Source organism: Dipodomys ordii, unplaced genomic scaffold (genome assembly GCF_000151885.1).
Source record: "Dipodomys ordii isolate 6190 unplaced genomic scaffold, Dord_2.0 Scaffold165, whole genome shotgun sequence".
Lineage (NCBI taxonomy): Eukaryota > Metazoa > Chordata > Mammalia > Rodentia > Heteromyidae > Dipodomys > Dipodomys ordii.
In genome coordinates this window covers 1,685,632-1,702,557 of record NW_012267381.1, presented here as the reverse complement: position 1 = coordinate 1,702,557, position 16,926 = coordinate 1,685,632, and the positions used below count along the sequence as shown (strand labels likewise).

Sequence of the window (16,926 nt, the reverse complement as noted above, 5' to 3'; positions counted from 1 at the left end):
GAGCAGTTGCTCTGTACTAGACACTCCTCTAAACAGGTCAGTTATAGTAATTCATTTAATCTTCACAACCATCCTATAGAGTTACATTAGCAGTCCAGTTTTACAGATGAGAAAATGGAGATATAAATCAACTAACTGGAATTTACCGAAACAGAACTTCAACCCAGGTAGTCTGGGTGTTGAGTGGGCCCTCATAACTTCTGCTACAAGATCCTCTAGGGGGATGGATTAATGTAGTGTTGACTACAGCTTTGACCCAGAGACATTGCTGAGAAGAAGGGAGGGAAGGTAGGCATCAAGGGCAAAACATGAAGAGTCAGGCCTGCTGTCAGCAGCATTTGAGCTCAGGCGGGAGACTGCCCTATCTCTCTCAGGATAGGTCCTGTGTGCTTAGAGGTGAAAGGAGGAAGCAGAGGAGGGGGAGGAAGGAGTTAGTGTTGGTGAACCTAGCTCAGTTGAAGACTGATAATCCTTCTCCTTTGTACACTTGTCTGGAGCTTGACATCTGACGTTAATCGGTTGTTGTGAAATTCTATCCTGCATTTTTGAAGTCCTTCCAGTGGTAGTGTTTGGGTGGCTGAAATGACTGTGGCTCAGGCCACTCTAGATGCTTCCCAGAGGTGTCAGTTAGGCTGCTGTTACCCATGATGGCTGCCTGTGGTAGCTGCTGGTAGCCATGGCAGCCAAGGCTACACCATCTTTCACACTTGACATTTTCTGCTTCTGTTCTTTGATTGCTAATTCATGCTGGAAGGTGAACCCCAGTGAGGGATACTCTAAATGGAGGATATGTATATTTTTAATAATTTTTATTAGTATAAAGTAGTTGTAGGGAGTGGGGGGATTCACTGACATTTCATGCAGTTACAAAATAGTTCACAATACGTTAGCCAAATGCCTGTTGTCAGGCCTGAGAGCCTCTTCCAAAGACGTCAAGGATCTTCTCTCCATTGATACAACAGAACATATCTCTTTTAAATAACATATTTCATCTCAAAGCATTAACACTAAGTATCTGATCAGAAAACATTTTAAAAAGACAGATTTTCAACTCTATCTAGGAATCTGGGGGAAAAGAAGAACCTGCAACAGTCAGGCCAGAAAAAGGAAATGATAAGCTCTTAAATGCAACATGAAACCTTATAAAATGTGAAAAAAAGGTTTTAGAAGGTGTTTTTAAACAAGCATCTCATCTTCACCACAGGCAACCAAAGAATTTAAAGAGCATAGACTCTCAGGTACAGGGATGTTTCAAGAAAAGTAAGGATTAAAATGTATGTATATGTGTATGTATTTTTTTTTCCCAGTCCTGGGGCTTGAACTCAGGGCCTGGGCACTGTCCCTGAGCTTCTTTTGCTTAAGGCTAGCACTCTACCACTTGACCCACAGCACCACTTCTGGCCTTTTCAGTTTATGTGGTACTAAGGAATTGAACCCAGGGCTTCATGCATGTGCTAGGTAAGCACTCTACCACTAAGCCACATTCCCAGTCCTATTTTTATTTTTTTATTTTATTTTTTGCAGAATTCGAATGGAACTCCTCTCTAGCATGATTATAATTGACAATTGCTATATATAAACAAATTTGCAGTGGAAATTTTGTACCCTGCTAGAGAATTCTCTAGGCAGCAATTTGATCTTCAGTTTGTCTCATTCGTAAGGCATTTATTTTATTTAAAAATGGTTATTATAAAGGTGATATAGAGAGGGATTACAGTTATATAAGTCAGGTAATGAGTACATTTCTTTTTGTACAGTGTCATCCTTTCCTTCACTCTCTTAGATGAAGATATTTGAAGGTCAAAGTCAGTGACCAGTTGTAGAGCCTAGGAAGGCAGAATATCTAACTCTGGTTTCTGGGCTCTAATTAGTCTCAGTAACCAAGGTCAGTCTCCCCTATTTAGGCTTTTTTGGGGGTCTGTTGTGGGGTTTGAACCCTTGGCCTGAGCGCTGCTCAAGGCTAGCTCTTTATCACTATGAGCCACAGTGTCACTTCTGGTTTTCTGGTGGTTAATTGGAGATAAGAGTCTCATAGACTTTCCCATTCAGGCTGGCTGCTTTGAACTAGGATCCTCAGATCTCAGCTTTCAGAGTAGCTGGGATTACAGGCAAGAGCCACCACCAGCACCTGGCCTAGATTCGATGCTTGGCTCTTTCCTTGAAAGCACAGCTCTCCTCTAGTCGTTTCTTAAGTGTTAGACACTTTTTTCCCCTGGGGTTGCTTAAAGAGAATCAGAAATGAATTTAAACAGTGCCTTCTTCCTCCTTTGCTGGGATACCTGTGACCTGAGATTTCAGGTAAGCTTGCTCTCCCTTCTGTTTATTGACAGGCAGGCTTGGCTGGCCCTAGGGACTTGTCACATGTTTTCTGGACCACAAATATTTCACGCCGTGGGTTCCCAGCTGCTGTCCCCTCATCCATCCCTTTCCATCTCTTCTTCATTTCTTTCTTTTTTTTTTTTTTGTTGGTCGTGGGGCCTGAACTCTGGGCCTAGGCACTGTCCCTCAGCTCTTCAGCTCAAGGCTAGCACTTTACCACTAGAGCCGCAGTGCCACTTCTGGCCTTTTCTGTTTATGTGGTGCTGAGGAATTGAACCCAAGGCCTCATGCATGCATGGCAAGCACCCTACTATTGAATCACCTTCCCAGCCCCCTCTTCCTCATTTCTAAACTCACATCTCGCAATCCCTTTAGCTGCTGTCACACCCTCCTCTTCAAGGGTTGCTCCAGGAAAATGTGAGAAGCCTGGACTCACCAGTGGGTTCATTTGCCTGGGGAAAGCATGGGAAATACATACTTTCTTGTACCTGGGGTTGTTTGAAGTGCCTTGTTTGCGCTATTTCTTATAAATCTCATAATTCAAGGAGATATTTACTGTTAAAGGTCATGAGCCCCAGACTGGAAGTGATTAAAAACCAAGACTTCAGGCCTATTGCTCTGTCATTCTTTCTGTTTTTGAGATGCCCCTTAGAGCCTTATTCTGCTGTCTAGCCTTGTAGTTCTGTTTCCATGCAGGCTTGATATTTTGCTTCCCTCTAGATTTAAAAAAAATTCTAATTGTTGTATAAAGATGATGTACAGAGGGGTTAAGTTTCATGTCAGGTAATGAATATGTATATGTATATGTGTATATATATATATATATATATATATATATATATATGACACTGTCATCCCTTCCTTTGCTCTCTCCGTTTTTCCTTTCTGTCCCCCACCCACAAGTTTTTTTTTGTATAGTTTATTTTCAACATAGTGAGTACCACTGCTGAATTTGTAGATTTTTTTTTTAACAGAGAAATGAAAAAGCCAGCTCCCAGCTTTGTCTTCTAAGGATCATACCTCCTTCTAGAATGATTACTTTCTTAATTGGAAGAGGCTGTTCATGAGCACTTCATTCACTGATTATTTAAATATTTTAAAGCCATGGAACTATTTCTTTGAAAGTGATTCTGGGAACCCAAATGTAAGAAGTACACAAGGGTTGCTTCTGGAAGTGCTGGTGATGGAGAGCGCTCCAGCGCTTGCTCTGCCCATGCTGCTTAAAGGGAGACGCTTGTTAGCAGAGACAGGATGCTGTTGGACATTCTTTGAAAGCTCCTGCTCAGCTCTCATTTTAGAGATAAGCTGAAGCCCAGAGAAGCAAAATGGTTGGTGAGTCAGGACTAATGCCTAGCCCACTTTTCCTTCCTTCCTTCCTTCCGATCTTTCTATTGTTCCTTTTTTGGGGGGGGTCTGGTCGTGGGGCCTGAACTCTGGGCCTGGGCGCTGTCCCTCAGCTCTTCAGCTCAAGGCCAGCGCTCTAGCACTTGAGCCACAGCACCACTTCTGGCTTTTTTCTTTTTGCTTATGTGGTGTTGAGGAATCGAACCCAGGGCCTCATGCATGCAGGGGAAGTGCTCTACCACTGAGCCACCTTCCCAGCCCTCGTTTCTTTTTGTTGTTGTTGTTGTTGGTAGCGGGCCTCAAACTTTGGGCCTGGGCTCTGTCTCTCAGCTCTTCAGCTCAAGACTAGTGATCTACCACTTGAACTACAGCACCACTTCCGGTTTTCTGGTGGTTAATTGGAGATTAGAGTCTCATGGACTTTCCTGTCCAGGCTGGCTTTGAATCGAGATCCTCAGATCTCAGCCTCCTGAGTAGCTAGGATTACAGGTGTGAGCCACTAGCGCCCGGCTCGTTCCTTTTTTCATTCTTTCTTTCTCTCCAATAGGCTTTCCACAGAAATCCACTTGTGTTTCTAAGTGTAAACCCAGTGCAGTGCAGAAAGGGATATTCAGGGGAGACAGTGATGGTGGGGTGGGGGAGGCTGAGCTTCTTCCCCTGCCTTTCTCATCACCAGTAACCTCACTTTACAACCCCCATGGGGGGAAATGGTCAGTGAGTTGATCACAGAAACAGAGGTACATGGGGGTAAGGTGAAGTGAAAAGGGTGAAGGGACTGTCACCTCTAGTCTTGCTCCTGCATCCTCTTGGGCAAGTTCTAGTCCCCTTTCCTTTGAAGGCTCTGCCAACCAGCAGCGGGTACAAAAGTAGACTATAGAAAGAGCACACTGGGAGGCAAAATGAGCCAGCCCTGCACTGCCTAGGTAGAGCTGAATATTTTCAGGCAACTCCAAAAAACTCCCTGGCCCTTGGGTTTCACACATGTAAAGTGGGCCTTTTAGGCTCTGATAGTAATGGCTTTGGAAAGGGAGCCTGTACTTACAGATATAGGGAATGGGCAGATTTAAATTATAGGAATTATATGTTTAGGGGCTAATCGTGATCAGGTACTCTATTCTAGCTTTTTGTTTGTTTGTTTTAGACTGGGTCTCCATTATGGAGCCCAGGCTAGCCTGGAACTCCCAATCTTCCTGCTTCAGCCTCCCAAGTACTGGGTTTACAAGCATGCAGATCCACACCAGGAAACTAGACAGTCACAGTGGCTCTCCTGCTTTCCTCCAAGCTCTGCATTCTGAAGATTCAGCTCAAAGCAGTTCTGTGTGTGTAGTTTTGAATACTTCGTTGACTTTCAAAACTTTCATAGTTTTTTTTCCAAAACAGTATATGTTTGTTATAAAATTTTCCATTAATACAGGAAGTGAACAAAGTAAAAAACTGTAAATGGCTGTCCTCCTCCTGGTCTAATTCCTTTGGTCCCCAGGGGTGTCACCTGTTGACATCTGACTGGGTCTCTGATCCTGCCCATTCTTTCTTTTCTTTCCTTTTTTTATTTTTTTGAGACAGGGTCTTATTATATAGCTCAGGCCAGCATGGAATTTGCTATGTAGCCAAGGCTGACTTTCAACATCCTTCTGCCTATGTCTTCTGTGTGCTGGTATGGATCACCACCCTTGGCTCTATCCTGCCCTTTCTGATAAATGCTTGTCTGCCTTTCTTCCCTATAAATGGACCTATAGTATAACTTAATCAATTACACACTTTAGAATGAGACACTCCAGTATGCTGGTCCCTGACTTTGGCCAAGTTATTCAACCACTTTTAGCCTCAACCTTCTTGTGTGTAAAACGGGGGTAATAAAATATTATCTGCCTGGCAGGATTATGGTGACGATTTAATGAGATTTTTATGTGAAAGTGCCAACAGTGCCAGGCACATACTTAGTGCTGCACACATGTGCACACTGACTGGGAAGTACAGAATGTGTTAGAGGTAGAGTACAAATGCCTGGATTTCTGCCACACCTCTGCTTCTCATCTAAATCCCTTCGGGCCCATGTTCAGTAATCAGTACTTGTTGAATGAATGCTGGGGGTGGAGGACGAGGGATTTGAGGTCTATGGAGTGCCTTGAGATGCCTGCTCTGGAAAATGGAGGGTTTTGCCTTTAGATCCAGAGGTGTGGGACAGCAGGGTTGGCTGGACCAGCCATGGTGGGAGAATTGAGCTTCAGGGTCGAGCAGAGGGCCCAGAGTGGCTCTCAGCTTAAAGGATCTTGGCTTAAAAGGAATGTGTAGTGGGCTGCCTCTGTTCAGAAGGGGCTAAAAAAAGCCGCAGCCTCCCCTGGGCTTTGTGTGAGGGTTATCAACTGCTCAAGTCAGCTCATCTCTTTGGCTATTCTGGCACTTTTGAGAGGGTCTGTTTTCCTGGCCTCTTGGGTTTCCACTGATTGGCAGGAAGGGGTTCCAGCCTGCCCAGAGGTGGAGGCTATGAGGAATGAGGTGTGTGTGTGTTGAGGGGGGAATGGGAGGGGTCTGGTGGCCCCAAACCTGGTGACAATACCCAGTTGTCAGCTGTACCCTGCTGGTGTTTTTCTTCCTTTTATAGTCAGTAGCAGTTGCTCTTGCTCTCACCCAGCTCCTCTGTGGGGGCTCCTGCCCAGGATAAAAGCGGAGGGAGCTGGCCCAGTCTCCCATCTTGTCACTCAGGAGTTCCATCTCTTGGTTCCTTCTCAGGTACCACCTTCACTGAAGATCCCACGAGAACATGCCTCCCAAGAAGCCGGAGCCTAAGAAGGAGGCGACCAAGCCAGCCCCAGCCCCAGCCCCTGCCCCAGCCCCGGCCTCTGCTCCTGAGGCCCCCAAGGAGTCTGCCTTTGACCCCAAGAGTGTAAAGGTGAGTGAAGCGTGGGGTGTGGGGGTGACAGTCAAAGACCTATCAGCTCTGGAGATCAGACCAGAGTGAAGACCCTGATGTCCATGGCCCAGACCTCTGGTATTGGACAAAGGCTGATGAAGTGCATCTCAGGTCATAACTCTTCTCCCTTGAGAACAGGTTGCTACTGAGTGCCAGGAGATCCTCCCTAGGTACCCCACATTTTCCCAGCAGAGTCATGAATGGTGGGAGGTATAACCAATCAGCAACCATGTAGTCTTTAAACTTTTTTTTTGTTATTCCTATCCTGGGGCTTAAACTCAGAGCCTGGGTGCTGTCCCTGAACTTTTGTACTCAAGGTGAATGCTTTATCATTTTGAACCGTAACTCCATTTCCAGCTTTTTTTCTGAGTCTCAAGGACTTTTCTTGACTGGGCTGGCTTCAAACCATGATTCTCAGATCTCAGCCCCCCAAGTAGTTAGACTTATAGGCATGAGTAACAGGTGCCAGGCTCATGCAGTCTTTTTAAGTCACTGTGTGGTCATTGGGTGAAGTAAAGGAAACTGGCCTTTTCCCAGGCAGTTGGTACATTGTCTTTATGGAAAGCAGCCAGGAAGGACGCTCCCTCTGTGCTAGAGACCTGGGCAGAGCTGTATTCACAAGCTGTCCTTCAGGAGGGGGCGGGGAAGGAAGCCTGTAGATAAAGTGAGAGTCACTGGGGCTTTATCGCTCCCTTTTCCCCCTACCCTGGTGGGCCCCTCCTTTTGTAGCCTTAGCCTCAATTTCTATGTGTTGTTTACAGCAGACTGGCCTACCAGAGGTTGGAGACAAGTCTGCTTCCCTCAGCCTCCCCAGCTCCTCTTGGCTCTTTCCTGTTCCCTTCCCCCTGGAGCCTCTTTGCCCCTAGAACTAATGTGGGCCCCACTGGCTAACTCAGTCATTTCAGGCCTCTCAGCAATCTGGCCCAGCTGCTGAAGGAATGAACTGGGAGGGGTCAGCCCTCTGAGACTCCTCTTGGAGGCCTCTGAGGAGGGGCAGTTTTAAGCTTTGGCACTACAGTGGGAGAGGTCAAGTGGCCACTGGTATGAAGAGCTATTAATAACAGGCTGGGGAGTGGTGGGCCTCTGGAGATCTCAGCCTTAGGGCAGACTTAAGGTGTGGTGAGGAATCAGGCCCAAATCAGAGGCCAGGTTCTGTGAATAAAAAAGAGAATCTAAAGCACCAAGGTCTCCCAGCACAATAGCATACTCTATAATATTGTGTAAGGACCCTGGCATTGAATCCTGGTGATCCCCGTATGGGGCAGGAGTTAAGCAGAACTGGCTTGACCAAGAGATGGAGGTAGTCACCCCATTCCTGGGTAAGGCACTCCCATTATGGAAGAGAAGTGGACTCATCTGTTTCCTTAGGAGCCCTCCTTGCCTTTATTTCTGATTTTATTTATTTGTGTTTTTGTCAGTCTTGGGGCTTGAACTCTGGGCCTGGGCACTGTCCCTCAGCTCTTCAGCTCAAGGTTAGTTCTTTACCACTTGAGCCACAGTGCCACTTCTGGTTTTCTGGTGGCTTATGGGAGATAAAATTCTTATAGACTTTCCTGCCTGGGCTGGCTTTGAATGACAATCCTCAGATCTCAGCCTCCTGAGTAGCTAGGATTACAGGCATGAGCCACTGGCAACTGGTTCTGATTTGTTTTGCTTTGATAAAGTACCACACCTGGTCCCTGGCATCTTAACAGCAGCTGCCTGGTGGCATCAGATGTATGCTCTTTCTTTGGTCTGTCCCATCCAACTTTTCCAGAGTTGCTCCTTGGAATTCTCTTTTCTATGTCCGCATCTTCTAACTGGGAGATGTTGAAGTTGCTTTAAAGTAGTAGTTAAGATCACCATCTTTCATAAGAACTGCTTCCCTGGGCTAGGAAGGTGGCTCAGTGGTAGAGTGCTTGTCTACCATGCATGAGGCCCTGGGTTCAATTCCTCAGCACCACATAAGAAGAAAAAGCCAGAAGTGGTGTTGTGGCTCAAATGGTAGAGTGCTAGCCTTGGAGCTGAAGAGCTGAGACCCAGAGTTCAGGCCCCACAACCAACAAAAAGAAAGAAAGAAAAAAGAACTGCTTTCCTCTAGTAATGTACTTACCCAGTTCCATTGCTTCTAAGGTTCTTCACTCAAATCGAGAGCCAAAGTAAACCTAAGCCCAATGTTCTGCTTCTATGCAAGTTTCCCTCACATGTTTTTACCTCTGGAATGTAGAGTATTGAAAGTAAGGCAAACTGTACCTTTTCCTCAGAGAGTTAATGTGAAATATATTCCATTTTGGGATTCCTTTTAACTTCCTTATTTCCCCCCACCTGCAACTTGACAAATCCAATTCTGATAACTGCTTTCCCTTCTGAGCCTTCCTGATGGACACAACAATAGCAATGGTATTAAGACCAGGATGGCCCTGAAGAAGATGCTCCACTATTTCCTTGTGGTATAACCACCCCCACTGGGGTAGGGGGGATGGAGTAGCGTGAGGTGAGAGAGGACAAGAAGATCTGGATTCAAATAATGACTTCATGCTTGTCATCACCCTTGTTTTCAGAGCTTCTCTTCTGGTATTACATTGGTATTGAGTCATTATGCATTGTGAGGGGAAAACCAAAATTCACTGCTTCAGACAACACATTTTTTTATGAGTGCCTACTATGTGCCAAGCATTTCAATGACAATAACTAAATCTCTGCTCTGAGGGAACCCTGGCTTTGAGGAGACAAGGCACAGGGAAAAGGAGGAACTAGGAAAAAGTCATGAAGCTTTGAGGGCACATGCACAGGACTGAGCAGCTAAGAGGACGGGTGCTGAAGGGAAAGGACGGGGTGGGATGGTGGAAAGAAGAGGGTAGGTGATGGAGGCCAGGTGGAGAGGGACAGTGGGAAGGAAAGCTTCATTGATTGACAGGCAGCATGAAGTAGGAAAGAGAGTTCTGTTGGGCAGAGATGGCACCCAGAGGAAGAGGAATGGCATCTTGTCAGAGGACTGTAAACTAGGGAGACAGAGTGAAAGTGAAGGAAACTTAAGAATGGCTAGGATGAGCAATCTGTTTTTTTTGTTGGGTCTGGTCGTGGGGCCTGAACTCTGGGCATGGGCGCTGTCCCTCAGCTCTTCAGCTCAAGGCTGGTGCTCTACCACTTGAGCCACAGCACCACTTCTGGCTTTTTTCTTTTTTTGCTTATGTGGTGCTGAGGAATTGAACCCAAGGCCTCAGGCATGCAAGGCAAGTGCTCTACCACTGAGCCACCTTCCCAGCCCTGAACGATCTGTTTTTGACAAAAAGTAATAGAATAGGAGGAATCTTATCAGTTCTAGAGTTATGCAGATTATGTCTCTTTCTCTTCCTGGTAAGTACTGAGAGATTTGGAGGCTGCATTATTTTACAAGTTGTTAGCTGTGGCCCTTTCATCAGGAGACTGGTGAGTTTTTGTTTGTTTGTTTTTTTGTTTTTGGTCTTCATGGATCTCTGGGCCTGGACACTATCCCTTAGCTCTTCAGCTCAAGGCCAGTGCTCTACCGCTTGAGCCCCAATGCCACTTCTGGTTTTCTAGTGGTTTATTGGAGATAAGAGTCTCATGGACTTTCCTGCCCGGGCTGGCTTTGAACTGCGATCCTCAGCTCTCAGCCTCCTGAGTAGCTAGGATTACAGGTGTGAGCCACCGGTGCCTGGCAAGACTGGTGTTTTATATTAAGCTAAGTCCCCTTTCTTCCTCATCAGTGGGGTGGAGGTGGCTAGACTTTCCTTTGTAAGCTTTAAAAGTCTCAGCCCTGGGCAGGGAAGGTGGCTCAGTGGTAGAGTGTCTGCCTTGCATACATGAGGCCCTGGGTTTGATTCCTCAGCACCACATAAGCAGAAAAAGCCAGAAGTGGTGCTGTGGCTCAAGTGCTAAGCGAGCACTTGAGCTGAAGAGCTGAGGGACAGTGCCCAGGCCCAGAGTTCAAGCCCCACACCCACATAAGTTAAATAAATAAATAAATAAAGTCTCAGCCCTCACTCTTCTTTCTCCCCACAGATTGACTTCACTGCAGACCAGATTGAAGGTGAGTACAATTCCTCTTCTCTTGATTGCACTTACTTTCCTGGAGAAGGAGGAAGAGAAGAGGTTGTTGTCCTCACAGTAAAAGTACTTATTATCATTAAAACAAACCTATAATGAGCACTTACCATGCATTAGGCACAGTCTGAAACACTTTATGTGGATTAATTCATTTAATTTTTTTTTTTTTTTTGGATTCGGTCGTGGGTCCTGAACTCTGGGCCTGGGCACTGTCCCTCAGCTCTTCAGCTCAAAGCTAGTGCTCTACCATTTGAGCCACAGCACCACTTCCGGCTTTTTTTTCTTTTTGCTTATGTGGTGCTGGGGAATCGAACCCAGGGCCTCAGGCATGCAAGGCAAGCGCTCTACCACTGAGCCACCTTCCTAGCCCTTCATTTAATTCTTATAGCTACTCTAAGAGGCAGTAGCTATCACAGGTGTAGCATTTTACAAGTGACAAAATGAAGACACAAAGCCTTCATGTGGAGGCATGTATTTATAATCCTATCATTCATAAGACTGAGAGAGGAAGATTGCAAGTTGAAGGTCAGCTTTAGCTACCTCAAAACAACAACAAAGAAAAACAAAACAAACAAACACAAGAACCCCTTCACTGCAGAGAGGGTATCCTGGTTCAGCCCCTGCATTTAAAACACATGCGTGCATGCACACACACACACACACACACACACACACACACACACACTTAGGTGGTGTTTCAATATGTAACTGGAATGGCCTTAAACTCTTGATCATCCTGGCTTAGGTTTGCACTACCATGCCTGGAAATATTCTGTTTTAAAAATTAGTAAACGAGCCAGATGCTGGTGGCTCACACCTGTAATCTTAGCTACGCAGGAGGCTGAGATCTGAGGATCATAGTTCAAAGTCAGACAGGTCAGAAAAGACTGTGAGACTCTTATGTCCAATTAACCACCAGAAAACTGGAAGTGGCTCTGTGGCTCAAGTGTTAGAGCACTCACCTTGAGCTGAAGAGCTCAGGGACAGTGCCCTGGCCCAGAGTTCAAGCCCCATGATGATGATGATGACGACGACCACCACCACCACCAGCACCACCACCACCACCAACAAAAATTAGTACATGCACATGATAAAACAAAAAAAACCCCAAAAATATACTATGGAAAAATGAATAATAGGCTGGGAATGCTAATGCATGCTTGTAATCCTAGCACTCAGGGGGTGGAGGCAGAGGACTGAGAATTCAAGACCTTCCTGGGCTTGAATAATAAATAATAAAAGAAATAAGAAATAAAAAAGAAATAGAAAAAAGAAAAACAAAATAAAAAAGAAAAAGAAAAAAAACTAGTAAATAAAAAAGTGTGTTTTTCTCTCTCAAAGACAACACTGTTAGCAGACCTTTATATATCCTGTATATAAAAACCTACAACTATCTATGCATAAAAACTTTACACAAACCAAGCCATGTGATACTGCTCCACATCCTTCATGACCTATATGTATTTGCATTTAATTACATATAATATAAAATAATATATTTGGAAGTTATTTAATAATTCACATAGTGCGCTAACATTTTTTTCCCAGATGATTCCCTAACACCTCACAGATGCAGTCAGGACTACATGGCTGCATGTTCACGTTGTTCCTGTCAGGGAGATCACCTGTTTCCCTCAGGTGAATCTCCCAGCAGTGGGAAGGAGGGTTCCTCCATTTGAGTTCTAACTGTTACTGTCAAATGACCTTCTGAATATTTGTTGTTCTACAAATTGAGCATGAGAGCTCGCATGTGCATTTTGAAACGAGTGAATTAACTCTAGTTCTTTTATTATGGGACCTGTGGATATTTCAGTCAATAGTTTTTTAGGGGTGCTGTGAAGTTTTGATAGTTAACTTTTATTTAGTGCTATTTTAATTAAAGATATGCTTACACAAACATACAAACTCCTCAGTACCAGGGAGGATTGGAAAATGTACTAAAGTGCAAATATTTTCATTTCCCAAAAGGAAATCATGGTTAGAACCAGTTGGGACAACTGGTTGGGCTTTGCTTTCCTTAGAGATTTTCAGGGATAGAGAGCTAGTTTATTCCGATCTTTCAATCTTTCATCACCTTACTTTGAAGCCTCTTCGCCCCCCCCCCCCCATTTTGCTGGTTCAGTTTCTCCTCTCCCCTTCCCTCCCTGCCCCTCCTCTCTACCATTTCCTTAATAGTTAGAAGTGACATCTGCACTGGCTTATAATAAGTGAGTGTAATAATACCTATAGCATAAGGTTCTTGTAAAGTTCAATGAGGTAATCCATACAAAATTACTAGCACAGGGCTGGGCCCCCAGGAAATGCTGAAACCATAGGTCATTCTGCCTAAAACCCTTTCCCTCACATTCCCATCTCCTACTGAGCATTTTTCTGTCTTCTTAGACTAGAAGATTCCTTCTTTTGTCCAATCTGACTTTACTTCTTCTCCTCCACCTCCTCCTCTTCTTCTTCCTCCTCCTCCTCTTCTTCTTCCTCCTCTTAGTCCTCTTCCTCCTCCTCCCTTTATGCCAGTCCTGGGGCTTGAACTCAAGGCCTCATGATTTTGTTTGGCTTTTTTGCTCAAGGTGGGCATTCTACCATTTGAGCCACTTTTGGCTTTTTGGTGGTAAATTGGAGATATGAATCTCATGAACCTTACTGCCCTGACTAGCTTCAAACCACAGTCCTCAGATCTCAGCTTCCTGAGTAGCTAAGATTACATGTGTGAGCCACCAGTTTGAATTTAGACTTCCAAACAAATTGTAAGAGGATCAAAAGTCTGAGTTCAAATTTAACTAACAAATCTATACCTTCTGAGCCTTTGTGCCAGTTGGTCGTGGGGCCTGGGTGCTGTCCCTCAGCTCTTCAGCTCAAGGCTAGTGCTCTACCACTTGAGCCACAATGCCACTTCTGGCTTTTCCTGCTTATATGGTGCTGATGAATCAAACCCAGGGCCTCATGCATGCCACCTTCCCAGCCCCCATCTCCTGTTTTGATAGAGAACAATACCAAGGTCATGCTTGAATGACTTGGCCAAGATCACGCTTTAAGTGATAATGCTGAGATAGAACTCAGTTAGATTGTAAATATGTAGGCATTTACAATGTATTAATGTTTTAAAATACATTATTGTATTTCTATATATTTCAGTATGTTTGAATATAATTTCAGGACCCTGTTAGGTAGGTACCATTTATACAAGAGAGTGGATTTCTAGAGGTTAAATGTTTACTCTCCCAATATCAGATAGTTAATAAGCAATTCAAATGGCATTTAAACCCAATTATGCTGTAATGTAAAGAACCTTTAAATTCATAAAAAGTTCAAAGAAACAGCTGTAAGAAAGTAAGTGCAGTAGAAACTCGAATGTGTGGAATGATTCTTAAACCATCTGTATGCAACCTCTAAGGAAATAAACATTCCAAAGAACTTATTTGGAAAGCATTAAAAACAACTTCTGTCCTAAGCAGTTATATATTCTTCTTTGATTTATGTTGCAAATCTGCTTAAGAAACTACTTCTTGATGGCCAGTTTAAGGTAACTTCAGTCTTGGCTGAGCTCAAATTAAGGAAGGATTAAGGCTTTTTGCAAAAGAGCCCAGGAGCCCCTTCATTTGGCCATTCTCCTTAGACACCTTCAAGGAACCTGATTTTATTGAGCTGACAGGGGCACTAGGTGACATGACCACCATTTTTGATTTCTTTACCATGTGCTAGAAACCATACTTGGTAGGTTTTGTGATACCAGCAAGCACTCAAGTAAAGCACTATATCCCCCACTTAAAGCTAAGAAATAGAGGGCTATATGCTAATGGCTCATGCCTATAATCCTAGCCTAGTCAGGAGGTTGAGATCTGAGAAACATGGTTGAGAGCCAGCCCAGGCAGAAAAGTCTGTGAGACTCTTAGCTCCAATTAAACACCAAGTTGCTGGAAGTAGAGCTGTGGCTCAAATGGTACAGTTGCCAGCTTTGAGTGAAAAAGCCAAACAAGAGTAGGAGGCTGAATTCAAGCCCCAATATAGGTGTGCACACACTCACATGCACACGCACACACACACACACACACACACACACACATACACACGAGTAATGCTAAGAAATGGAGGACCCACAGAGGTAGGTAGTTTGCCCAAGGCCATGTGGGTTCGAGGCAGAGCTGAGTTGTCTGACTGTAGTTGCAGTGTCACCTTGTTGGCCTAGAACAGACAGTACTGATAATCGCTGACTTATGAGCAGGTCTTATCACTCTGGAAAGTGTCTCCCTTATCCTGCTATGTCTGGCCACACTCCTAGTGACAGGGAGGGTGGGTGGGGCAGAGTGACGACTCTCTTCGTGAGCTCCTGCCTGGCTTTTCTGTTCTACAGGCAGAGAGTCAAACTGAGAACCCAGGAGCCTCACCCATGGGCTGTTTCTACTCGGCCATTGTAGACAGCCCGGAGCCTCTTCTACCCTGGGGAAGGACGAGTGGAAAGGAGGGTGGAGGTAGAAAAACATCTAAATTGTGTAAAAAGGAATAGAGAAGAGAAGCCAGGCCCAGTACCAACAAGGCTCATGGAGGCCCCTGGCTGCCTCTTCAGCTGTCAGAAGATGGGGTGGGAGCAGCTTCCAAGGATAGCCTGGGACAGTGGCCAAAGGGAAATAATGACATCTTTTAACCATCACAAGACCTGCTGTTCAGCCTTGGCTGAGGCTAAAGGAGGCTAAGCAGCTCCCAGCCAACGCCTTCTCTGTGAGGCTAGGGAGCTGGAGCTGGATCTTTTCTTTACAGAGTTCAAAGAAGCCTTCTCATTGTTTGACCGGACTCCAGCGGGAGATATGAAGATCACTTATGCACAGTGCGGGGATGTGTTGAGGGCCCTGGGCCAGAACCCCACCAACGCTGAGGTGCTGCGTGTCCTGGGCAAGCCGAAGCCTGAAGGTCAGCGTGGGCTCCACCACCCCAGGCCCCTCTCTTAATTTATTTCCTGTCAGTCTTGCTGTCTCCTCCCCATACCTCGTTTTAAAATAGTGCTTCTGGGCCAGCCTCCTTCATCCAGCTTACCCTGGTCCTACTTCAAGATGGAATCTAGAAGCCCCAGCACTTAGTCGTTCATTGAAGAACCTAATGGTCCGATCCTCCTCATTGGGTCTCACACTCCTGGGGGGGGGGAGGGGGCAGAAGAAACAGCTGTTACTTCAGCAGCTTTCCCTAGTACTGAACCCCAGTCATACTCCCAGGGACATGGCCATGAACAGGAAGGCTGGGTGGGAATCTGACAGCTAACCACCTTGCCATACCTCCCCCCCCATCCTCATGCCAACTACTTAGCCCAGGGGTCTGCCATAAAACCTCATCCTGTGACTATTGTGAGTTGTACCGTCAAGAATTTATTTCAATAATGACTGACAACTATTTGTCAGTCATGGGGCTTGAACTCTGGGCTTGGCTCTTTCTCTCAAGGCTAGTGCTCTACCTCTTTGAGCCACAGTGCTACTTCCAGTTTTCTGATGGTTCATTGGAGATAATAGTCTCATGGACTTTGCTGTTGGGGCTGGCTTTGAACTGTGATCCTCAGATACCAGCCTCCTAGGTAGGTAGGATTACAGGGGTGAGTCACCAGTACCTGGCTTTTTAATTTTTTTTTAATATTAAATCAGAGCAGATTCCAAACTAGTTCTGTATGCTGAGGCCTTGTCCAGCCATTTGTACCAAAACTTGATTGTTTTTGCTGAATGAACTTTCAGAAACTGATGTTGTAGAGTGTGAATGTCATGTATCATGTTTGATAGTGAAGTTGAAAGCTTCCACCTAATCATGGACTTTTCTTCAGAGGCACAGGCAGGAGAAGGGACTCAGCAGATTTGGGCAGTATACCCAGGAAAGATGGATTTTTCTGTCTCTGGGGCTCAGAGTAGTCCTCTCTGCCTCTCTTACCACCCTTCCCTATTTCTCTAGATGAAGTACCAGGGGGTGAACAGTGTTGGCTGGGAAGGACCAGAGGACCAGAGCTTGTCCGGGCCAGCAGGACTTCTTAGAGGTCAAAAGATGATTTGGACTATTTCCATTGGTGCTGGTGGGGGGATGAGGTGGTGTTCATAGGTGACTATAAAGAAAAATGCCAAAATCTTGCTCCATTTAAAAATTATTTATTACAGGGGCTGGGAGGGTGGCTCAGTGGCAGAGCGCTTACCTTGCATGCATGAGGCCCTGGGTTCGGTTCCTCAGCACCACATAAGCAAAACGTAAAAAGCTGGAAGTGGCACTGTGGCTCAAGTGGTAGAGCACTAGCCTTGAGCTGAAGAGCTGAGGGACAGCGCCCAGGCCCAGAGTTCAGGCCCCATGAC

The 16,926-nt window shown here is 45.4% G+C and overlaps 1 protein-coding gene across 1 annotated transcript in view; it reads left to right on the top strand.

The window, feature by feature from the left end:
* Window positions 1-16,926, top strand: part of Myl4 (myosin, light chain 4, alkali; atrial, embryonic) — a 28,283-nt gene that overhangs the window by 8,505 nt on the left and 2,852 nt on the right. Inside the window, exons 2-4 of the mRNA XM_013033261.1 lie at window positions 6,394-6,553; window positions 10,577-10,604; window positions 15,371-15,520. Of these exons, the coding sequence (XP_012888715.1) occupies window positions 6,425-6,553; window positions 10,577-10,604; window positions 15,371-15,520 (307 nt within the window). The 5' untranslated portion in view covers window positions 6,394-6,424. The remainder of the gene's footprint in view (window positions 1-6,393; window positions 6,554-10,576; window positions 10,605-15,370; window positions 15,521-16,926) is intronic.